The sequence below is a fragment of the Diaphorina citri genome, unplaced genomic scaffold, assembly GCF_000475195.1.
Source record: "Diaphorina citri unplaced genomic scaffold, Diaci psyllid genome assembly version 1.1 scaffold160, whole genome shotgun sequence".
NCBI classification, from domain to species: domain Eukaryota; kingdom Metazoa; phylum Arthropoda; class Insecta; order Hemiptera; family Psyllidae; genus Diaphorina; species Diaphorina citri.
The window spans coordinates 322-26,534 of NW_007377597.1; the positions used below are offsets into that span (position 1 = coordinate 322).

A 26,213-nucleotide genomic window follows, 5' to 3' on the forward strand; every position below is an offset into this window, starting at 1 on the left:
GCTATTGGCATTGTTTTGAGGTAGCAAAAATATGAAGTTGGCAGTGTGCAGGTTAACTAAATCTAGGTTTGTCAGCTATTGGCATTGTTTTGAGGTAGCAAAAATATGAAGTTGGCAGTGTGCAGGTTAACTAAATCTAATATGAATACATTTTGTAAGAATTTGAAAGAAAGGAAAAGTAGGTACACCCTTAAAATAATATATGATTGGACAAGAACGTACATAATTATTTTCGCTCAAATAGTTTGTCAGCTATTGGCATTGTTTTGAGGTAGCAAAAATATGAAGTTGGCAGTGTGCAGGTTAACTAAATCTAATATGAATACATTTTTGTAGGAATTTGAAAGAAATGAAAAATAGGTACACCCTTAAAATATGTATGGACAAGAACGTTCATAATTATTTTCGCTTTTTCGTCTTAAGGAACCAGACCAAGTTTCTTCTTATTCTGAGAAATATCTTCCGGATTCTGGACTGTACTGTTAAAACATCCCACTTTGTCCAAATTGTCCACGTAAATTACCCTAGAGACATTTCTACTTTTGAATAAAAATACGGGTTTGCATAAATGCGCTCAAATATTATGAAGAATTTTTCGTCTTACGGAACCAGACCAAATTTCTTCTTATTCTAAGAAAAAGCAATATCTTCCGGATTCTGGACTGTACTATTAAATCAACCCACTTTGTCCAAATTGTCCACGTAATTTACCCTAGAGACCTTTCTACTTTTGAATAAAAATACGGGTTTGCATAAATTAGCTTGACAAAAGCTTCGGTATATGGGGGATTAAGGCGAAGGCAGGTGCCCCCTTTTAATAGCCCATTAGGGGTAGATGGAGGGACTACTAAAAAAAACTTCAGTCATTCTGTTTCAAAACATACCATCGGAAGGAAGGTCATTGTTTGAAATTGGACCAGGTCCACACATTGATCAAATTGCAATACGGACGTTAGAATGACAGCTAAAATGATTCCTTGAGAAGTTAAATCAACTTTGGCAATTTTAATAAATTTATTGACCATAAAGAATATTATGTCTCATTTGAATTTTAAACATGGCGATTGAAGAAGATTTCTTGGACGTGATTGGCTCAATGACTACTAAAAAAAACTTCAGTCATTCTGTTTCAACTTTGATTATAATTTGGTCATCGCTATTCCGTGGTTATTCACAAATTCTCCTGCGGTTCTCTTGATAACTCATTTTCAACTTCGACAATTAGTCGCCGCTCCTTACAAATCTCACTCTAGTGACCCAGTTATTTTCAATTCCGCGCATTCTTTTTCCATTATCAGATTCTAGTATTTTACCCTCAGATTATTAATCAAGTCCATCTACTTGATAGTAGACACATTCGTTTGACGACCAAAGATTTCAATTATATCGACCCAGGATTCGCTATGAGGTAGCCGGGGTTCCTGTGACTCCTGAGCACTCTGAGCAGTACAAGAAGTAGACAAGTGGTTCGAGAGAGTGAGATTTGTAAGGAGCGGCGACTACCGAATCGCCGAATAGAGATGACAAAATTATAATCAAAGTTGAAACAGAATGACTGAAGATTTTTTTAGTAGTCCCTCCATCTACCCCTAATGGGCTATTAAAAGGGGGCACCTGCCTTTGCCTTAATCCCCCATATACCGAAGCTTTGTCAAGCTAATTTATTTAGCAAACCCGTATTTTTATTCAAAAGTAGAAAGGTCTCTAGGGTAATTTACGTGGACAATTTGGACAAAAGGGGTAGTTTTAATAGTACAGTCTTCCTCAAATTTGATTCTAGAAATTTTTATAACAAACGGAGTCAAATAAATAATGAATTTGGGACTTGAGACTACCATCAGAATAAGATCAAATTAGGTAGCTTTGGAAGCGAAAATTTCTTTCCTTTGGTTTGTATTGCTATCTTGGATTTCATTTCTGGAGAGGCTGTCGTATTCAAAAGCTTTCTTGACTCTCGCTCCCAAACTGTGTACTTTTATTCAGCATAGACCGGACCAATAAACTATCCATTTTTTGACATCCTCATCCTTAAAATCTAAGATGACATGGGCGAGTTCTGAAACACCCTGTTTATTTGATAGTCATGGTCCATCAATCCTACCTCGTAGAACAAAAAGCTCGGAAAGACAGCATACTGCCTAATGGAATTCCATACTGGGATGTTTAATAATCACCTCTGACTAAAAACAATTTACAATCAATTTTATTCCATTCATTGATTTTCGCTAACCTGGCAAATTATTTTCTTCCAAAAGCAGCTCTGGACAAAATGGATTCTTGACGCATTAGTTGAAAAATATGCAGGAAATAATGCACAATCAAATTGGCCTAGTGTGCCAAATATTAATTGAATTAGGTACCTAATTAATTTTGATCGTTGCACCAATTCTAGTGCCTACTTGTGAGTGTGTGCTATCTTTCTAACTCAAAGACTAAATCGGATCATAGGTACTCGTACAAGGACGTCTCTGGTTCGATTACCAGAGCTGTCATTACTTCACATTTTAGGCACTGCAAATCGTTCTAAAGCGGACAAAGTAAACTTTCAATGTCTACATCTTTTCTTGCTATGAGCATTTGAACAAGTACTTCTGTACTTATATTTATTAACACCTAGCTTTAACTGAGCGTTTATAAAAAGACAAGAGTTATCGCGTACGTCTTATCAGTTAATGGGGTTATCTATTTGTTAGACCTGACCTAAGAGGGTTTATGGGGAAATGAAATACAATCTAATTAGTAACATGAAAATAAATAAGTTATCTGAAAAAACGTTAGTAGGATCATTAATTTTATTTATTATGGGGCTGGGGCGACGCGACGTGTACTAATATAACACGGCTGTGGCTACAGACAGTACAAATACAAATCCACCTGTTCCGGGGTTTTGGGGATCACAGAAACGTCCACTATGGTGGGTATTTGGATGGGTGACTGTTTGGAGACAAAAAGTAATGGAATTTCTCAGATACATAATGAAGAGCTGGGTCGGACTCTGGCGGAAACCGCTTTTAAATTTTGAAAATTATCCAATAAATTTCTTGCAGCCGCAAATTGGTTTCGGTTTTGATTCCAAGATTTTTAGGGCACTAATACTCAGGAAATGTGGGCAACCATCTAGGATTCCAGGAATAGTCTCCAGAGCAACCATCTGGGAATGGTACCTATCTAGCACCTTTCTGGAGGTCTAGTACACCTATATTCAAGGACTTTAGGGCAAATAGCTGAAGAGACTTTAGGGCACCTCTCTAGGAAGCTTAGGGCGCCTATTTAAAGGGATTTCTCAAGGGAGCCTACGGCACCTAAAACGTTTTCGGACACCAATATGGGTGGCTATTAGGCTGCCCCAGATGATTCATTATCACAGGAACGCCAAGCAAGGTCGTCAGAGGTCTCCGAATGCGATAACATGGTCTATGGATCTCAGAAGTCTCAAAACGTGACCTGGCTACCATCCATATGATCCACTGGACATTGAAATTACTGTGTATGATACACTATTAATTTGATTTTTATGATCGCTGATGATATGTACGTATAGGTAGGTAATACAATTTTACCTATTATACTATCTATGTATTATACGTACCTAGTTATGTTCCTAATATGTGGGTAATATACTCGTACGTATCTAGCAATACTGAATTTTTCGTATAGATATTTTTGTAAGTACATACCATTTCGCTAGATTTGAAATAAGTGGCTATGTAGAGTATTAAGGAGCGCGGTAGCGCTCCGCCCCGCCAAGTCAAGAAAGTTTGACCGCGCTACTAGAGATATTATACGCGACAGGGAAAGTAGCCGTTTTCAGGTGTAATATAGGTATGGGCATGTACCAGTTATTACAGAAATACAGATTGGTACTTAGAAATAGATACTTATTTCTCATCTCATAGGAATACTTTAGGTCGTTGACACTTGTAAAGCTTCAAAAACTTCAAATGGATTACGAGAAACAACGCTATCCGTCTTGGAAAAACAATGCACAGCGTTAATGGATCGAGTGCCCAGAAAAATTTTCCGTCAGGGGATGAAGCCCATCATGAAATGGAGGGAATCCGTAATACCCAGGGCCGTAGCCAGGAATTTGTCAGGGGGGTGGGTGCTCCAAATTTTTGCGGAGTCTGGCCTGTAGTAAGGGAGAAAAATGAAGCTCGAAGCCCTAAATACGGCCTTTGGAATACCCACTTAAGGTACGAAAGAAAAGATCACAGAAGCTTGGGTTACCTAGATCTTAGTGTATAGTCCAATGGCCTTCAGGTACATTAAGGCCGAATCGATGTTGGCAGGGTTGTTATCGAGGGCTGGTGGAGAGGGGAGGGAGGAACGTATTTGTAGGTGTGTGCGGCAATTAAATATATGGTCCACGGTTAGGGTATCACCGCACCCGCAGGTGGGTCGAGGGTCTCTTTTGAAGCACTACACGATTGAAAACCATTTTCCGTGGAAGATTTGACACTTTGAAATTTCTAATTCATCATTCTGAATGAGAATTTGAACATGACTTTGGTACATCCACTAAAATTTCAGCCCTTGAAACCAAAATGAAAAGTTCCACTATACAGGTGTTGGGTACATATTTCTTCAAGTACACAGTAGTTAGCTAGATTATTCCATTGTAGAACAGGTGTAATTAGTAAGGTATTGGTACCTTCATAATCTTCATAGAAGTTATAATATACTTTGCTAGTAATATGCAGTTAGCAATGTCGTGATTTATAGCCCCTGTCGTAATTTGATACTGACTTCTTGTTGACTTGGATTTTCGACACTTCTGCTAATGCATCCACCAAAGGTAACCTTGCTCGACATCTGTAATCACCTTTACAACAAATAGATCGCGACCATACATCAGATGACTAGACTATCTCCATGATAGATGTTGAAGAGCATACCAGTGTCGAATACATTTGGGTACCTATACTACCTTACTACCTATGTATGTACACATGAAATTCAATAAGACTTTTGGCTGAGAGTAGAATAAGTCATGATGAATTGATCTGATACCTACTTGAGAGGGGCACCTGCCTCGGTGGTGTAGTGGTCAAGGCGCTCGCCTGATTGTAAAAGTTACTATAGAACATAAAAATAAGCATCATTCAATAGGATAAGGAAAGTCGTGTGATGTTCACACCAGATTTTTTTTTTTCATTGTTCTTTCTATAGTTTTTAAGTTTTATACTTTTTTTTTACGTTAAAATGGAATAATCTCAGGGAATTAATACAAAAACCGACAAAATAATGTACTAGAACTAGACAACGAAGGGTCAAGACTGTCAAGAGACCATCTCAAAGAAAGGAACCTCGAAATAAAACAAGATGCTGGAAAATTCAAACCAAAAAGTGATCCTGTATTAAAAGGAAACAACCAAAAAAAGGTCTAAAAATCATGAGAAAAATGAAATCAAAGTCAAATACTACGAAACTTTCTACCTTAAACTTAACAATTTACGATTCAAATAATAAAAGCAAGATAAAAAGTAACAAAGTATATTGCTAGCAGGAGAATTAAAAAGAAAGAGATCTCTCTCTACAAAGTATTCAAACAAAATGATCCGATTCCTAGAGTACACTGAATATCCCATGTTCCCGGTGCCTCAGCTTCCACATCACTGGGAATATGTAGATCTGTACTAGGAAGGATTGACGTTGACGTGATAAATCTACAGCTTCCAAAGGTGACGCACTTTGATAAAAGTTTCCTAAGTGATAAAATACTTCCTCAAACATAAAGAAAGGGTAAAAAGAACATAGACTCTCATGTGCTCACTCCTGGTAATTAAAAAAGTAAGCGCTTGAAAATAGGATAAAATCTGTGAAGTAAATACTTCTTTAATCGGGGGTTTTCCCCCCACAAAGCTGGGGTTTCAACATTTAAAAAGTTATTTAAAGTTCTACTGACGACGAGTCAGGACGAAAGAAGACTTGACTGCGAAAGAAATCACTGACAGATTGGTAAGCCTCAGTTATTACTTCTTTGGACTTAAAAGTTAAAATCTTATGGTGTTTATCAAATTAGGTAGCTTTGGAAGCGAAAATTTCTTTCCTTTGGTTTGTATTGCTATCTTGGATTTCATTTCTGGAGAGGCTGTCGTATTCAAAAGCTTTCTTGACTCTCGCTCCCAAACTGTGTACTTTTATTCAGCATAGACCGGACCAATAAACTATCCATTTTTTGACCTCCTCATCCTTAAAATCTAAAATGACATGGGCGAGTTCTGAAACACCCTGTTTATTTGATAGTCATGGTCCATCAATCCTACCTCATAGAACAAAAAGTCTCTCGCTCCCAAACTGTGTACTTTTATTCAGCATAGACCGGACCAATAAACTATCCATTTTTTGACATCCTCATCCTTAAAATCTAAGATGACATGGGCGAGTTCTGAAACACCCTGTTTATTTGATAGTCATGGTCCATCAATCCTACCTCGTAGAACAAAAAGCTTTTTGACATCCTCATCCTTAAAATCTAAGATGACATGGGCGAGTTCTGAAACACCCTGTTTATTTGATAGTCATGGTCCATCAATCCACAATCTGTAGGTACTTCATAGAACAAAAAGTTCGAAAAGACAGCATACTGCCTAATGGAATTCCATACTGGGATGTTTAATAATCACCTCTGACTAAAAACAATTTACAATCAATTTTATTCCATTCATTGATTTTCGCTAACCTGGCAAATTATTTTCTTCCAAAAGCAGCTGTGGACAAAATAGATTATTGACGCATTAGTTGAAAAATATGCAGGAAATAATGCACAATCAAATTGGCCTAGTGTGCTAAATATTAATTGAATAAGGTACCTAATTGATTTTGATCGTTGCACCAATTCTAGTGCCTAGCAGCATATTTGTAAGTGCCAATTCTAGTGCCTACTTGTGAGTGTGGCAAACTTTCGAACTCAAAGACTAAATCGGATCATAGGTACTCGTACATCGAACATCAAGTGCAGTTACCCAGATAATTACCTGGTTTAACGTGATCTTTACCCACTTTTTTGTACCATTTGCCTATTCAACATCAAGTGCAGTTACCCAGATAATTACCTGGTTTAACGTGATCTTTACCCACTTTTTTGTACCATTTGCCTATTTCTATTTCCTCCTCATCAAGATTGCATGTTATGTAGATACCATAGATACCTACTTACATTATGTACCTACGACTTGAATTACCCAAGTCTACATGAGGGCATAGCACATAATCATTGCAATTTACGAAAAAATTACTTCGATAAATGCCCGGTTAGGTATATCCCAAATATCAAATTACATTGAAATAGGCAATTTTTGGTACTCCCGTAGGCAATACCAACTCGATTTCGGGTACCTGATTCCTAAGTCTTGATCAACTGATAGCAGAATTCGGACTGAAAAATGCTAATAATTTCGTTCAAAATGTGGATCACTTTGTTCTGGCTGAGAAGCGAACAATCACAGATGAAGGATTATGTTTCTAATTACGATCAAAATCAGACAAGATGAGTCATTAGTCATTAGTGAACTTGGTTCCCATGACTGTTACACAACGCACGTGGCATGGGTAACTTTAAGGTCCGTCTACACTTGGGACTCATTGGTGAGGATATACTGTAGGCGGAGCTGGGTCTACAGTACATGTTTGTAGATTCAAGCTGCCTTTTACACTCCAGATCTGTGGGTGGACGGCAGCTCTATTCGCAGATTGGTATAAGCTTGACCCATTTTTTGGGGCTCTTTGCCCCTACATCTAAGCTAGAATGGGCTCTTCGTGTATGCGGCAGCCAAATAGGTCCGTATCGTATACGTATACTGATTGAGCGAATTTGGATTAGGCATGGCCGAACCAAGTTTTAATTCGGCGATTTTGGATTTCGTTTGTCCGTCTGTTTGTTTGTCCCACGATAACTCTTGAGCCGTTTGTCCGATTTTAATGAAATTTGGGGCACACGAAGGAAATTTACTCATTAGATTTTATACTTGCTCTGGCTTTTACAGGCTCCGTAAGGTACCCTTTTCCGAGTGTTCTACAGTTCACTAAACCTAGTGGCTCGGTGAAAAAGCTCGCGACCAAAACGCAGGCACCCACTTATTCCATACCTTTCCCACCACATTCCACGTAGATCGTGATCTTGACCAAACTTCAAGCTGACACTAAAATCATAATTATACCATTGTCTCAGACCTCTCATAATAGCGACATGGCGTATTTGGAGTTTAGTTCATTGGACAGGTGACCAAATAGACCTAGTCCTCAATCTCCTTGGACCTAAACAATACTCGAGGAATGTTTGTTGAAATCCATTCATTTGAATCGCACGACCTCTGATAGGACGTGTTACATTTATCATTCCTTATCACGTGTCACATTGTGATTTATTTTGGGACAGCTCTCAATTTAGAATTTTAAACCTAGGTGTTTTCTGAGGTAGATAAGATTTGAAGGAGTTATCACATGGTGTTACTTCGGGGTCAGATTAGGGCGGCTGTTTCCAACTTGTTGGTCTTTATCTTCACCAAAGGGTCTCAGATGTGTTGGAGTCTTCGATCTTGTAGCCAAACTCGTATTTGGCGGGACCCTGTAAGGGAGATGGAAAGGCAAAATTTGATCATATTAATAGAAATGAATCTCACTCTCTCGAACCACTTGTCTACTTCTTGTACTGCTCAGAGTGCTCAGGAGTCACAGGAACCCCGGCTACCTCATAGCGAATCCTGGGTCGATACCCGTTACTGTCAGCTTCGTATTCGACAATCTGTTTTCGTCCGTCGGGCAGCAGGACTTCGTATGAGCCCCAGGTCAGGTCGCCCAGTCTGCCTTCCCGGTGTCCGAAATCGTTCCACGTGTTGGAGTCTATGCTGAATAAAAGTACACAGTTTGGGAGCGAGAGTCTGTTAGCTTTTGGATACGACAGCCTCTCCAGAAATGAAATCCAAGATAGAAATACAAACCAAAGGAAAGAAATTTTCACTTCCAAAGCTACCTAATTTGATCTTATCCTAATGTAGTCCCAAGTCCCAAATTCATTATTTATTCGACTCCGTTTGTTATAAAAATTTCTAGAATCAAATTTGAGGAAAAGTTCAAAGGAGCCTACACAACTATTTTTGCCTGACCCTGTTTCACGCACCCAAATTCCTTGGTCCCATTTTATTTTTGGACCCTATTATTTAATCGTACGTTTAATGAATTGAAATCTTTGGTCGTCAAACGAATGTGTTTGTGTCTACTATCAAGTTAGATTCGTGTTGGAGTCTTCGATCTTGTAGCCAAACTCGTATTTGGCGGGACCCTGTAAGGGAGATGGAAAGGCAAAATTTGATCATATTAATATAAATGAACATTGAAATCCATTGAAATCATTGAGAGATATGTATTTTTAATTTTACGACGCGACCCTGCGACGACGACGTCGTAATTCTAGAAATGCGATCAAATACGACCCCAGCCCAAGTCGCCATGAAGACTTTTTTTTTACGGCCAGCCTCTCACTATTAGGTAGACCTAACAGGTACACCTGATCAGGTCCGCCTGTCAGGCCTACCTGATACCTGAAGAGCACACACACAATCAGGTAGACCTGACAGGTACGGCTAAAAAGGTCTGCCTGTCAGGTTTACCCCATACCTGATAGTGAGTTACTATCAAGTAGATGGACTTGATTAATAATCTGAGGGTAAAATACTAGAATCTGATAATGGAAAAAGAATGCGCGGAATTGAAAATAACTGGGTCACAAAATGGACTTATTTGACAAATGAATATCTCTTCATGGAAGGAATTCTTTTCAAATCTGATGTGACAGTCCTTTTATGACGATGGCAAAATTAGGTCAATGAGAAAAGTAGAACTCAAATACCTGGTTAGTGAATAGTGACTCAAATTTTAGGAACTTCTAGCCGTACTTTAAGGCAATACTAAAGATTTGAAGTCAGTAGAAAGCTAGCAAGTAATCTTTAATTAAAAGCACGTTTTCATCGCTAGGAGCGTGTTGGGATCAAACTTACCGCAGAAGCGGGTGTGGTGTTGGGCAGATCGGTGGTGGGGGCAAAGTCCACGGTGCTGGGAGGTCCGTAAGTGTTGGTCGGCGGGCTGAAGGTCGATGGTGGGCCGTAGACGGGTTTGGGGGCTTCTTGTACCCGAGAGGGGAGGGCTAGGAGGCGTCCGTTGGGTTTCCAGCCGGAGGCGGGATACCCGGGAGCTTCAGCATTAAGGGAGGCGACGCATAGGGCGAGAACGACGGAGGAGAAGACCTGAAGAGGCGAAAAGGATTAGGGGTGGAATGAGGGAAACAAACAAAAGGGATTTTAGTCCACTTTAACATGAAACAATTTGGCCTTTTACGTGGTCTTTTTTTTATCACTTTTGTACTCGTCATACGTATGTCACTAATGTGACTGTATGTCACTAATGTGACTCGTGTTTTCTTTATACTACTTTGAACTTTCAAGTATCTTGTGTCTTGTCGTTTGTCTGTCATGGTGTTTTGTAAATGCAATGAACTGAAAAGCTTTGAGCTCTGACCATTCAAGAGAACAAATTCTCGAGTAGATAAATAGGTCATCCACGTTTGGCAGACTTTTAGGTTTTAGGTTGTAAAGGTATAATAATCCGCACTGAAGTTGACAGGCTTTTACAACGTAAAAATCACAAAGGTGTATTAAACATTTAGAACTTGGAAAAAAGCACTTTTTTCACACTTATGAATCTTGCTATTTTGAGGCTCTAAAGTTGACTTTTAAAAAGTTAAGACTGAAATTCCACTGTTGATGTTGGTCACTTTAAGGTCGATTTTGCTAGACTTAGCAAATTATTTGATCACTTGAGACTTTAAAGCACTTCTAGAAAACTTCACAAAACCACTAGATTAATAGAACACCCTTAGATGAAACTCCTTCTTACCTTCATGATTGGTGACTGTTGTAGGGTTGTTTACGAAAAGAACCTGAGATGGATCAAAAATCACCCCATTTCACCATTAAAATTTAACTGAAATCTTAAATAATCTACTTTAAATTGACCAAAAACTAAAGGATTGAAACTAACTACTGAAGCCTTTAATAATTGACCAAAAAGTAAGGGAAGAAAATCGTTTAAGCTAATAACTCCTAGCACACTAACACGATAACACTCTTCCACAAGCTCGTCTAAATTTATGATCCTAAAGTAGCTACAGCAACTTTGGAACTGACCATACACACGACTGAAAAACGTTTGCTGAAAAAAAATTAAGCTCGACTGTGTGAACCCACGAGTTCAAACCAACTGGAAGATCTGTCATACACTAAAGCGGATTGACGAATAAGTAACTTATTTAATGGTAAACAGTAAATTTTGAAAGAAGTCCTTTCATTTTTTTCGACCTAAACGAGACAATTGTAATTTGGTTTGGGTGTACTCGCACATTAAAGTGTAGCGTTTATGTTCAGGTTTTAGATTAGCAGATAGGCTTGGTAGGTACCTAGAGGTGCTGTTTTTCTATTATAAAATGTAGGTAGATGTAATATGTACAATGTAGGTATATACAGGGTGTTCAGCTTTAAACCCACAAGAACAATGACATACATGCGTCACGCATCAGTAATGCAAGCCTTCCTGCTGGTAGAAGTGATTTGTTTTAGCAGGAGATGTTATTTAGTTTATTTCGAGAGAAATGCTTAACAGCCACCTTCCTGGTCAGCAGCAGGTTGCCTCACGGACAAAGGATACCAAATGATTTTGACAAGAACATAACGAGAGAGTTATTGATAAGGAGAATGGTTGGTCAAAAAATCTCTTAAATTTTTGTAGGTATGACATCCAACATGATTGAAAGCATTATCTTCAAAGCAGTACTGGGAATCCTTTACGTCTCCCTGTATGCAGATAAGTGGATGTTTATCTTTTATCATTAATGACCGCCCGAGAGATTCTAGGGTTCTAAAGGTGTGTCCAAACATAGTTGACCTGCCGTCGATCAACGAGGTAAATTTATGTTAAGGCAGTGGGGACGGTTCAGTCGACATCGTTCGACGGCCGGTCGACCATGTGTGGACACATCTTAAAACATACCAAACGAAATCTGTTGAAGGTGCTTTTAGAGCCATTTCCATAATCAAACTTTCATCTTGAAAAAGTCTTTGAAAACTTGAACAACAGATACTTGAATTTTGTGACAGTGATTCTTCCATTGGCTTGAATTCAAATCTGCGACACAATCGCCATTGACCTCTTTGCTACGAAGTATCATACTCAAATGGATCAGGTACTCATTAGTCTCGCCTAATCTTCAGACTACCAGGGTGCTAGATAGGTACCATTCCCAGATGGTTGCTCTGGAGACTATTCCTGGAATCCTAGATGGTTGCCCACATTTCCTGAGTATTAGTGGATTAGTGCCCTAAAAATCTTGGAATCAAAATCGAAACCAATTTGTGGCTGCAAGAAATTTATTGGATAATTTTCAAAATTTAAAAGCTGTTTCCGCCAGAGTCCGACCCAGCTCTTCATTATGTATCTGAGAAATTCCATTACTTTTTGTCTCCAAACAGTGACCCATCCAAATACCCACCATAGTGGACGTTTCTGTGATCCCCAAAAATCCGGAACAGGTGGATTTGTATTTGTACTGTCTGTAGCCACAGCCGTGTTATATTAGTACACGTGGCGTCGCGCCAGCCCCATAATAAATAAAATTAATGATCCTACTAACGTTTTTTCAGATAACTTATTTATTTTCATGCTACTAATTAGATTGTATTTCATTTCCCCATAGGACGTTTCTGTGATCCCCAAAACCCCGGAACAGATGGATTTGTATTTTGTACTGTCTGTAGCCACAGCCGTGTTATATTAGTACACGTCGCGTCGCGCCAGCCCCATAATAAATAAAATTAATGATCCTACTAACGTTTTTTTCAGATAACTTATTTATTTTCATGTTACTAATTAGATTGTACTTCATTTCCCCATAAACCCTCTAGTAAGTCAGGTCTAACAAATAGATAACCCCATTAACTGATAAGACGTACGCGATAACTCTTGTCTTTTTATAAACGCTCAGTTAAAGCTAGGTGTTAATAAATATAAGTACAGAAGTACTTGTTCAAATGCTCATAGCAAGAAAAGATGTAGACATTGAAAGTTTACTTTGTCCGCTTTAGAACGATTTGCAGTTCAGTTAAAGCTAGGTGTTAATAAATATAAGTACAGAAGTACTTGTTCAAATGCTCATAGCAAGAAAAGATGTAGACATTGAAAGTTTTCTTTGTCCGCTTTAGAACGATTTGCAGCTTAGCTGTCATTCTAACGTCCGTATTGCAATTTGATCAATGTGTGGACCTGGTCCAATTTCAAACAATGACCTTCCTTCCGATGGTATATTTGTAATATTGTTTCCCTTTATAAACAAGACCCTACTTGAATTAATTTTAGTTGGAAACAAAATTTTCTAGCGATGAACTTCGTAAACCAGAAAAGAGGACAGTAGAAGAACAAGCAACTCTCGAACACCATACAATACAGATACAGAGAGATTATAAACTAATTTCAAACCTTTTTACTGCCAGTTCAATCTGAATCTCTTCCCATGAATGGTTTTATTAAGTCATCCCCCCACATACTATCGAAGAAAGCCAATTACTGGACAAGAATTCTCATGTGAACGTCGGAGATTGACGGGAATTCGTCGACCCCACTTGACTGAGAAAGGACCAAATGAAGGATAAATAACTCACGTAGTTCAAATCGTCAACATGATCTCCTCCTCCCCACTGACTGGCCGTCACTGACACATGTGAGCCGCCTACCGGGGCGGCATATTCTGCCGGCCTATGTTCCGCCTCCGGCACATATATTGGATCGATCCTCTCTTCCACCTGCGGCCAACTGCTCTCCAAATCTGTCGAATCGGCCCAGTTGTCAAAGATGGCGGTCGTGTGTAGAGGGTAGGGGAGAGGGGGTGGTGCTACTACCCCAGTCAGGGTCGAGTATCGCTTGACGATGGGGTGGGATGATTCTGAGCTGATGACCCGCAGGAGAGGTAGCAGGCTGAGGAGGATTGGAATCATGCTGGAAACAAATCCATTATTTACTATATGACTACATTACATTGAAATAGGGGTCTTTCCTGACAAAATTCCTGTGTGCAGAGTACAGTATGCAGGACTATTGCACCCCTACATGACTGTCTACCGTATGTCTCAGAAGTCCTGTACGGTACACCTTTATCTTTTGAACAACTAGGGATTTTTCAAATTTTAATTGGTTCTAGTATTGGAAAAAGTCCTATGGCCAGGAGAAATCAAAAAAAATTCATTTTAAGAAGTGTGTATTCTGGTCCTTGCTTATACTGTCTTGTCTAGTCTGTCGCATAGACCAAGATATAACTCAGAGGGATACTTATAAAATGACAATGGTGAAAACAGTACTTACAAAACTTTTAGACTTTGAAATTTTGCATGAAGTATACTTACACGTTTTAATATAATTGAAAAATTGGAAATAATCACTTGTACTCTGTCAGTCCTTTAAATAGTAAAATGTTAATATTAACAATATTAACAAATACATTTACATTTGTTTCTTGATTTTGCCTATTCTAGGGTTAGATTTGATCCGTTGATTACGAGTTCATTGAAAAATTCAGGTTGATTTATGATGTCTGAAATTCGTTGGTGATTTTATTAAAATTAGTATTCGATGTGTATGATGGGGGATTTGCGAAAGTAATTTATGTAAATAGGAGGGGTAAACTTTATCTTATACCTTAGCTTACGGCCAAACTACGATTAAAACTACCCCTATCCAGTGTGTCAAAAAGATGCCTTTTCTTGTGCCCCTATCAGACGATTTCGTCTTATGACTGTTATTAACGTCCTAAACACCTAACAATTATATTGGGAAAAATCCTACAATGCTGCAGTGAGCACCAAAGTTGTGACATAATAACACAAAGAAATTGCATTTACATTTTGTTCCACAGGTCAGTCACTCACTATCAGGTAGACCTGACAGGCGGACCTGATCAGGTGTACCTGTCAGGTCTACCTGGTAATGAGTGGCTGGCCATATTCAACTGCCTGAATCTCAGGCGATCTTTTCGGCATCTTTTTGTTGGACTTATTCCATCTAAATTTCCCGCTCCGAAAAATTTCGGACAGTCATCGTTTACAAAAAGGTGCGAGGTACAAAATTTTGGAACAGAAGCCTAAGAGTTTCTGGAAAATCCGGGCCTGAGGGCTCTTTGAACTACATCGTTTAACAGACTATTATTATCAGTCAGTAGGTACTCTACATATTTATGTACTTAGTAGTTACGTATATACCTACCTAGAGTGTACTCTAGGTACGTATATACTGATTACTACTAAGGTATACAGAAGTCCCTATTGACCATTCGACTTTCAGTCCTGACATCTATGTAGGTACCTAACTACCTATAAATAAAAGGGTTACCGCTGCAATACAATAGGGATAAGTACCTTTAGAGGTACTTTACTAAATTTTTTAATGAAAATCATTCAAGGGCAAGTTTGGGTAGATTCAGAGCAGATTTCAGTAAAACTAGACAGAACAAACATGAATCCAGGCAAGTGAAATGGTAAAATCGCCAACTTTGAGCTCAATTCTAGGTCCTACAAAACATTATTCTTACGTGTTTTGGCACTAAAAACTGACCATCGAAAATTTGACCCGATTACATTACTTTCCTTCCTATAGGATAAGGAAAGTAAAAAGGTGCGAGGTACAAAATTTTGGAACAGAAGCCTAAGAGTTTCTAGAAAATCCGGGCCTGAGGGCTCTTTGAACTACATCGATCAACAGACTATTATTATCAGTCAGAAGGTACTCTATATATTTATGTACCTAGTAGTTACGTATATACGTACCTAGAGTGTACTCTCTACTGATTACTACTTAAGGTATACAGAAGTCCCTATTGACCATTCGACTTTCAGTCCTGACATCTATGTAGGTACCTAACTAACTATAAATAAAAGGGTTACCGCTGCAACACAATAGGGATAAGTACCTTTAGAGGTACATGTACTAAATTGTTTAATGAAAATCATTCAAGGGCAAGTTTGGGTAGATTCAGAGCAGGTTTCAGTAAAACGTAGACAGAACAAACATGAATCCAGGCAAGTGAAATTTAAAAATCCCCAACTTTGAGCTTAATTCTAGGTCCTACAAAACATTATTCTCATGACAATGACTTGTTGGGTTCAGATGACTCTCGCTTGTGACTGATGACTGTCACTTATGACCTTCCGCCATTTTGGGGGTCAAAAGTAGAAAGTATAGGCTGCAAAGTTGAAGGTTTTTCAGCTCAATATACGAGTAGTTCAACCTAAAAAATCTAAAACTGAAATTTTAGATTTTACGTACATACAACCTAAAAGTAAGCAGGTACCTAATAGTAAAATCGTTGAGTCAGATTAAATTGACTTGTTGCGCCTGAAAAAATTGTTGATTATGTTACACGCGATGTAGTTGTAACTTTTGGTTTACACGGCGAAAGTAGAACAACCTATAATATTCCGCGAATTTTAGGAATATTTGCTCAGAAAAAGAAGACTATTTGGAATTTTGAACCCTTCAAATTTCCAAATGGAAATTAGCTAACAAATTTTCTTTATGCCCTGAACGTGTGTACCAAAGTTAATGATTCAAATTTTGAAAAAACGTTCTCTTCTCATACATATTTCGAGACATGGTCTTCACTTGACTGGAGTGGATTATGGACTGTCCCCTATCTGATAGACGTTAAAAAACAAGACTAAAGAAGTCCTTTCATTTTTTTCGACCTAAACGAGACAATTGTAATTTGGTTTGGGTGTACTCGCACATTAAAGTGTAGCGTTTATGTTCAGGTTTTAGATTAGCAGATAGGCTTGGTAGGTACCTAGAGGTGCTGTTTTTCTATTATAAAATGTAGGTAGATGTAATATGTACAATGTAGGTATATACAGGGTGTTCAACTTTAAACCCACAAGAACAATGACATACATGCATCACGCATCAGTAATGCAAGCCGTCCTGCTGGTAAAAAAGTGCTGGTTTAGCAGGAGGTGTCATTTAGAATTTTCGCTTTTACAAATTTATACACATCTCTGCCAAATTCAGATAGTTATAACATAAAATCTAATTTTCGTTTCCCTGTATGCAGATAAGTGGATATGGAATCCCGATACCCCGACCATTGCTGCCCAAGACAATCTGGAATTCTTACCCCCGTATGTATAAAATCTAAAGATAAACTTAAGTTTAACTTGAAATGAAAATCTTGCCAAATTTCATGAAATCTAGCCAGTTATCTCAAGAAATGACATGAAATTGGCAACATAGTTCGTCTTAAGTTAAACTTAAGTTTATCTTTAGATTTCATACATACGGGGGTTAGTTCTAAGACATTCTAAACAAATTCTGCTCCTGGTGCTATTAGAGCCATTTCCATGATCAAACTTTTTGATCTGGAAAAGTCTTTGAAAACTAGGCTTATCATCTTATCAACAAATACTTACTTTAAATAGAATTTTGTGACAGTGATTATTCCATTGGCTTGGATTCAAATCCGCGACACAATCGCCATTGACCTCTTTGCTACCAAGTATCATACTCAAATACCACTCAAATGGATCAGGTACTCATTAGTCTCGCCTAATCTTCTTCAGACTAACAGATGAATTGTGAGAGAATGGGCGTGAACCGTCATCTTCCTATTTAATTATGGTTTGCGTAGATTTTGGTTAATCTACTAGTATATTTGTTGTGAAAAAGTTCTAGTTTCTTTTTTAAATCGTCGGTCGGTGTTAATTAGCCTGGATCTTCTTCAGATAGTAATTTATGTTGTACAAAGCTCGAATCAATGATGTTGAATACACCAGTTGGATCACTGAAGTTGAGCAACGTTGTGTGTGGTTGATAATATTGATATCCGGATGGGTGACCATCTGGGCAGTCACGGGTTGCTGGTTTTTCCCAGCCCCATTTGGGCTCGATGAGGAGACAGATAGTTTGTCACCTATGATAGGGTAAGTCCCCCGTCACTAAAAATCTTAGCAGTTTTACTGTGACGTAAAACGCCTCAAGAATGGACTATCAGAAGTCTACAATGTTTTTCTGCCTCGGTGGTGTAGTGGTCAAGGCGCTCGCTTGGTAAACATGAGGGCGTGGGTTCAATCCCAGGTTCCCAGCCGAGGTATGGAATTTTATCCTCAATATAATTTGAGAATTTGACCACAATAATTGTAGTAGCCTACTGCTGGAGTAAAGGGACTTTTCAGTCCTATGCGAGCAGTATAAATAGGCACTATTGTTATTACTATTATTTCTCAGAAGGAGTCTTCTGGCTGGTATCCGGTTCTATCTTATAACTGATTCATCCTGTATACACGCGAGCGTGTTACACATTTTATATCCATCCGAATGGTGGGTGCCATACCGCTCTACATATCCTAAGCTATCTGGCCAGAAAGATCCATCATTCATTTTTTGAAGATTTACAAGGACGTTGAACTGTCATTATGGTTTTTGTTGTTGTTCTATGAACAATGTTAAATGGGTGCTCGGAATGATGTTGTTGGACTGGGTCTGAACTTTTCTATGCTTCTGCGCTCACTGGACCAGGCTTTGTTTTGACTGTAATTTTTTGAGGCTACCGCGTTTAAAGTTCGCCAAAAACCTGATTAGGTATAGGCACCATTTGTATAGGCACCATTTGTAAATCTACTTGTCTCTCCATTATAAATACTGATTTTATTCTTTTTTCTACTTTCTAGTACTCCTTCTTTTACTCATTGTTGCCAATTTGGCCCTTCGATTGTGCTTTGGTGACCCTCCATTACCACGCAATATTTAGTCAAAGTAGAAGATTTTAGTCCTTTTCTACGTAAAATATGGCTATTGGTCTATTTGTTTTTACAGTTTATGTTCGTTCAGAAATAGATGTGTTAATGTGTTTCTTTGTTGACTTACTTTGCAACTGCAACAGATGTGTTGTTGTTGTTGTTGTTGTTGTTGTTGTTGTTTTTGTAGAGTTCTGCGTAGGTCGCAATGAAATGTTTCTGGGAAACATGGTTGTCGGTGTACCAAATCGCTTAAATTGGGCAATTTCATGTTCTCGGTCGTGTAGGTACATTAAATAGTACAATAACGGATAATTTGGTTCAATTCGGGATTTCGAAAGAATGTTTATACAAGCAAGAAGTAAGATGCCTTACGATTATCCGAGAAGTTGTCTCTTGTACTGAAAGCTGGATAGGTGTATCCTTTGCAACCATTCTTGTCAAAAGAATTCCCATATAAGTAAGTTTTGGTGTGTCGCTGTCGTTTGTAACCCAGACCACTGAAGCCCAGTTTGAGAACAGAAAAAAGTTCGTCCAGTTTGAGAACAGAAAAAAGTTCGTCCTAGTACCGAATCATGTAGGAATTAGTCGTGTTTGTACCATTTCCATAAATACCCATTTTGTACCTCGTCATGGCGGGGAATTTCTCTAGCGCCTCGTTTGTTACCGGAAATACCTCCGAAATATTAACAATATTAACAAATACATTTACATTTGTTTCTTGATTTTGCCTATTCTAGGGTTAGATTTGATCCGTTGATTACGAGTTCAATGAAAAATTCAATTTGATTTATGATCTCTGAAATTCGTTGGTGACTTTATTAAAATTGGTATTCGATGCGTACAATGGGGGGTTTGCGAAAGTAAATTATGTAAATAGGAGGGGTAAACTTTATCTTATACCTTAGCTTACGGCTAAACTACGATAAAAAACTACCCCTATCCAGTGTGTCAAAAAGATGCCTTTCTTGTGCCCCTATCAGACGATTTCGTCTTATGACTGTTGTTAACGTCCTAAACACCTAACAATTATTCAAAGTTACGTTGTAAAAGATCAAAAATCACCCCATTTCACCATTAAAATTTAACTGAAATCTTAAATAATCTACTTTAAATTGACCAAAAACTAAAGGATTGAAACTAACTACTGAAGCCTTTAATAATTGACCAAAAAGTAAGGGAAGAAAATCGTTTAAGCTAATAACTCCTAGCACACTAACACGATAACACTCTTCCACAAGCTCGTCTAAATTTATGATCCTAAAGTAGCTACAGCAACTTTGGAACTGACCATACACACGACTGAAAAACGTTTGCTGAAAAAAAATTAAGCTCGACTGTGTGAACCCACGAGTTCAAACCAACTGGAAGATCTGTCATACACTAAAGCGGATTGACGAATAAGTAACTTATTTAATGGTAAACAGTAAATTTTGAAAGAAGTCCTTTCATTTTTTTCGACCTAAACGAGACAATTGTAATTTGGTTTGGGTGTACTCGCACATTAAAGTGTAGCGTTTATGTTCAGGTTTTAGATTAGCAGATAGGCTTGGTAGGTACCTAGAGGTGCTGTTTTTCTATTATAAAATGTAGGTAGATGTAATATGTACAATGTAGGTATATACAGGGTGTTCAACTTTAAACCCACAAGAACAATGACATACATGCATCACTCATCAGTAATGCAAGCCGTCCTGCTGGTAAAAGTGAGTTGGTTTAGCAGAAGTTAAACTTAAGTTTATCTTTAGATTTCATACATACGGGGGTTAGTTCTAAGACATTCTAAACAAATTCTGCTCCTGGTGCTATTAGAGCCATTTCCATGATCAAACTTTTTGATCTGGAAAAGTCTTTGAAAACTAGGCTTATCATCTTATCAACAAATACTTACTTTAAATAGAATTTTGTGACAGTGATTATTCCATTGGCTTGGATTCAAATCCGCGACACAATCGCCATTGACCTCTTTGCTACCAAGTATCATACTCAAATACCACTCAAATGGATCAGGTACTCATTAGTCTCGCCTAATCTTCTTCAGACTAACAGATGAATTGTGAGAGAATGGGCGTGAACCGTCATCTTCCTATTTAATTATGGTTTGCGTAGATTTTGGTTAATCTACTAGTATATTTGTTGTGAAAAAGTTCTAGTTTCTTTTTTAAATCGTCGGTCGGTGTTAATTAGCCTGGATCTTCTTCAGATAGTAATTTATGTTGTACAAAGCTCGAATCAATGATGTTGAATACACCAGTTGGATCACTGAAGTTGAGCAACGTTGTGTGTGGTTGATAATATTGATATCCGGATGGGTGACCATCTGGGCAGTCACGGGTTGCTGGTTTTTCCCAGCCCCATTTGGGCTCGATGAGGAGACAGATAGTTTGTCACCTATGATAGGGTAAGTCCCCCGTCACTAAAAATCTTAGCAGTTTTACTGTGACGTAAAACGCCTCAAGAATGGACTATCAGAAGTCTACAATGTTTTTCTGCCTCGGTGGTGTAGTGGTCAAGGCGCTCGCTTGGTAAACATGAGGGCGTGGGTTCAATCCCAGGTTCCCAGCCGAGGTATGGAATTTTATCCTCAATATAATTTGAGAATTTGACCACAATAATTGTAGTAGCCTACTGCTGGAGTAAAGGGACTTTTCAGTCCTATGCGAGCAGTATAAATAGGCACTATTGTTATTACTATTATTTCTCAGAAGGAGTCTTCTGGCTGGTATCCGGTTCTATCTTATAACTGATTCATCCTGTATACACGCGAGCGTGTTACACATTTTATATCCATCCGAATGGTGGGTGCCATACCGCTCTACATATCCTAAGCTATCTGGCCAGAAAGATCCATCATTCATTTTTTGAAGATTTACAAGGACGTTGAACTGTCATTATGGTTTTTGTTGTTGTTCTATGAACAATGTTAAATGGGTGCTCGGAATAATGTTGTTGGACTGGGTCTGAACTTTTCTGTGCTTCTGCGCTCACTGGACCAGGCTTTGTTTTGACTGTAATTTTTTTGAGGATACCGCGTTTAAAGTTCGCCAAAAATCTGATTAGGTATTAGGGGTATAGGCACCATTTGCAAATCTACTTGTCTCCCCATTATAAATGCTGATTTTCTTTCTTTTTTCTACTTTCTAGTACTCCTTCTTCTACTCATTGTTGCCAATATTTCCAATTTGATCGGATACCTACGAGTACTTGTAGCAAGAGTGCCGAAAATAATGTAGGTCCTAGCATAGTAATCATATGAGGAAACTATAATAATGTTGACTGTTATTAGTGGATAACCCATTGCTTGTTCAGAGGTCGTAAATTGTCGAGTACCTATTTTGTAAAATTTCAATTTTGAAAGCAAATAGATTCATGTAAATTTGTAAATAGATGTATGTTCCCGCGGTAATATTGATATTCCAACATTGCTACTAATGAGAAGGCCATGACATTAGTATCCTATAAACTTTGAAAATCTCAAGCTGTGTCTACCTACACATAGTCAGCGCCGTCGATCGATCGATCGACGTCGAATGAAACCGTACACTGCTTCGACAACATAGATTCACTTCGTGGACCGACGGCATCGACTATGTGTAGACACATTTGATCTTGTTCTTCCGATTCCATTATTTTAATTTGAATAATTGAACACCAATCGGGTTAGTCCGTGCACAGTTTGGATGGAGCATTATGATGGATCTAATGTGTATCAATAGTTCACACATATGAAAATCAGTGCTTATCATAATTATATCGGTCACCTGTTAAGTCCCTGATTATTCACTGTTATATGCATCGGAGCTTCTCCAAAACAGAATAAAGTTACGTTTTGCTCGGGATGATTGTCCAACAAAAATCGTCAACGCAAAAATGGTATCGGGGAAATACATACTAGTAGTACTCAAACTTATGATCGGTCAACGATTTTCCTTGGGTCATCATCGGTACAGTCGTCCCGAACGAAGAAAACCCACCTTAACAAACAATATAGGATTGCCATAAAACTCTCACATAATGTTGAGGATGAAAGTCCATTTCTCGACTGGGATTGAAGCCACGCTCTCCTGATTACCAGGCGAGCGGACCAATACACTACCAATATATTTTTTTCTAATTTTCTTTACATATTTTGTCAATTTGGCTCTTTTCCTTGTAACTGAAGAGTATTTAATTTGTTCTTATTGCGAACGGGTTCCAATATTATGTTAAATACTTTATTGTTCCCAATCAGAGACAATAAAAATTTAATTTACTTGCCTATATGCATATTTAATTAATACTCCAGACAACGCCATGCAGACACCTACTACCAAGTAGTCTCCTTAATAGGTTGAGTGGGTACCTCAAAACCTAAGCAATTAATTTTTGTTCTGGTTCCACGTATAATTCGCATGTGTACGCATAGGTTATTGAGTTTGATTGTTTTAGAATTGGTAATTGTCGATGGAGCACCGTATTGAGACGAAAGACCTCCTGGAAATAGTTGGAAAGTCTGGATTGAACACTCTGTTCGCCAAGAGAACACTTGGTTTGGCAAGAGCGATTTATTCCTGGAAATTTTTGGATTCGTTCCCTTTGGTTTTCGTCAGATAAATCTATTGAAGATAGAGATTTCTGCAAAGATAGATTTTTAAGGAAATCCTTGCAAAGGTCCTTTATACTCGTAAAGCTTCGTAACATGTTACGATATTTTTCTTACGATCAGAGTGTATGATAAATCGGTCTTGTGAACATGAAACTGTAAAATATCTGTACTCCGTGTACCGCGCAAAACTGTGCGATATGTCGTTTGATCTGATCGCAAGAAAAATTGTAACTTGTACCAAGACTACCAGGTGTTTCTGCAACCTCTTTAGCTTTGTGAAAATTTTGGGATCTGCAATTTGCGCTTTGTTTGTCTAAAAGATGTCCAGTCTTTTTAAGAAAGGCTCAAATTTGGTTGTTTTCGCGCCGTTTGTTAATGCCGCCTACTGTCTGGATCTGGAAACATGCAGTTCAAAGAGAGCATGCGATTCAAAGCGTTCTGTCTAACCTGCCGATGATGATCCAGAGTAAGAACTACCACCGAACCCTGAACTTGGTGGTCTGTACTTGCTAGCTAAGCCAGAAGACTTGAACCCACCGGAAGAGCTCGGAGCGCCATATTGGGAAGAGGGACGACCGGAGCTACCGCCTCGGGCCGGGGCACCGTACTGTTTGGAGGGGGTGCGAGATCCAAAACCTCCCGCGGATGAGCCACCTGAGAGAAGAAACGACGAAGTTATTTTATTTTAAGAGTAAAGATCCGTATAAGCTTAACCCATCCTTTGGAGCAGTTGCCCCTACACCTAAGCCTCAGTGGGCTTTTTGTGTATGTTGAAGAGTGAAAAGGAGAATCGCAGTGTTGTGAGATGGCTTGATCCATGAAATAGCCCCTCAGAAGTAGAATGTTGGACTCGTAGTTCGAGTCCCAGTAGCGACATGAAAATTTAATAGCGACAGCGTAGCGCTTTTTCGAGGTGTGCACTTGTAAAAGTTTTGCTTAAACCGCTGATTATCTTTTAATTTATTTTTCCAGGAGCAAAAATACTTCCATGATCAAAAAATAGCAAACCACTTACCATAACCTCCTTGAGATCCTCCGCTGCTTGGGGCACCATATTGTCCGGATGGAGCACCAAAGCCTCCTGCTCCTCCAGCTGGAGCTCCGTATTGAGAAGATGGCGCAGCAGCACCACCGCCAAATCCTGGGGCACCATACTGGCTAGATGGAGCTCCGCCAAAACCTCCCGCACCACCCGCTGGCGCACCATATTGACTGGAAGGTGAAGCACCGCCAAATCCGGGAGCGCCGTACTGGCTAGATGGCGCACCGCCAAAACCTCCTGCTGCTCCTGAAGGAGCACCGTATTGACTGGAGGGTGCACCGCCGCCAAATTGACTGCCGAAACCTCCCTGATAGTCGCCGGCGCTGCCGCCAGGAGGGAGATAGCTGTTGACAGGGGGTTCGGCGCGTATCACCGCACAGGTTACTGTCAGCAAAATAATGAGCTGGTGGAGAGATAACAAAGTTGTTTCTGGTATCAAATTTTATAGAAAAAGGGGGTTTTTTTAGGCGCTTTGACTATGCGTTAAAACATGTCGTTTTCGCCGGAAAAAAATGTTTAGTAGGACAAAAAGTGTTGCTAGTTGCTACATTAATAATATTTTTTTGAAGAAGTTTGATAGAAGGAACTTTAACACTGGATGTCTTATCGTTCCGAAATCGAAAAGAGGAAGATGAATCCAGCCGTGACGAGAACGAACCTCATCTGTTTGGGATAAAGTTTGTCCCTCAGGAGGAATCGAACCCTTACAAGGCAGGTGCTTTCAAGCATACTAGGCTCTCGTCGTTAAATGAAAATCTAATAATTTAATACGTGGATCAATGTTTGACCGCTGATTTCAAAATTTTGGTCAGGGGAACCAATTTTTTAGAAATCTCCTGAACGTTTACAAATTTTCATTGGTAAAATGACAATCCTTTTTTCACGATTGATTTGAGCTTTTGATCCACAAAAGAGGGTACTGTTTTTATTTGTGTACTTATGCATGCAAATGAAAACGTATAACACTTTACAACACATATTTTTGGAGTTAAAATATTTTTCTCTAGCCCCAAATAGCAGTAGGCGGTACAATGTAAAATCTCTTTTAGTACCTAAATGGAAATATCCTCAAAAGCTTTAAAAGGTCAAAAGAGGGGAATCTACATATCCGAAACCCCAAAAAAGATAATATGTATTGAAAGCCTTTAAAAATATTTTGCCGGGAAATCTAATACCAACAGAAAAAGAAAAACACTGAAGAAACACGGTTCGAAAACTTTAAAAAATATTAAAAAAGGATTGAGAATAAAAAGAAACTAAAAAAAGTTCGTACAAGTTTTCCAATAAGCTAAGGCTGAAAAAAAAGGCGAACTTACTTTACGTATCATGTTTGAAAATTTTGCTGATCCGAGCACTGATAGAACACTGAGCACTGAGATAAGACAATGACTGATGGCAGATAAGATGTTATATAAGATATTTATACTATGCAAATATGATCGAAATTGAAAGGATGCTACCAAGTGTAAGGCCGTAGATGATACCTTCGTGATTTTTATCCTCACTGTGACTAGTTACTGCGATGTTTGGATAGAGGACAATAGATGCATCAGGATTAGCCAAATTTGAAATTTTCTTTGAGCTTCTTCAACCGTAGATGATACCTTCGTGATTTTTATCCTCACTGTGACTAGTTACTGCGATGTTTGGATAGAGGACAATAGATGCATCAGGATTAGTCAAATTTGAAATTTTCTTTGAGCTTCTTCATAAAAGATTTCACATTCTTTTTCACAGTGAGTTGCAAAATCCGGATGTAGGTCTTGTACTT

General features: G+C 38.6%; 1 protein-coding gene across 1 annotated transcript; it reads right to left on the bottom strand.

Moving 5' to 3' along the window:
• Positions 1 to 1,146: 1,146 nt before the first annotated feature.
• Positions 1,147 to 25,819, bottom strand: LOC103505265 (pro-resilin-like). Its single transcript, XM_026820607.1, has 9 exons — positions 25,759 to 25,819; positions 24,416 to 24,845; positions 23,848 to 24,054; positions 23,215 to 23,288; positions 18,946 to 19,034; positions 13,704 to 14,037; positions 9,246 to 9,280; positions 8,617 to 8,843; positions 1,147 to 1,243 (listed from the first exon to the last, which is right to left on the bottom strand). The coding sequence occupies exons 1-8, from the start codon at positions 25,768 to 25,770 to the stop codon at positions 8,639 to 8,641; spliced, it is 1,386 nt and encodes a 461-aa protein (XP_026676408.1). The 5' UTR covers positions 25,771 to 25,819; the 3' UTR covers positions 1,147 to 1,243; positions 8,617 to 8,638.
• Positions 25,820 to 26,213: the final 394 nt, after the last annotated feature.

Coding starts and splice junctions, on each gene's coding strand:
- LOC103505265 (XM_026820607.1), bottom strand. Junction 14,038..18,945: donor ACATCTGTTGCAGTTGCAAA/GTAAGTCAACAA, acceptor ATTTGTTTCCAG/CATGATTCCAATCCTCCTCA. Junction 9,281..13,703: donor ATGTTGACGATTTGAACTAC/GTGAGTTATTTA, acceptor TCTCCCTTACAG/GGTCCCGCCAAATACGAGTT.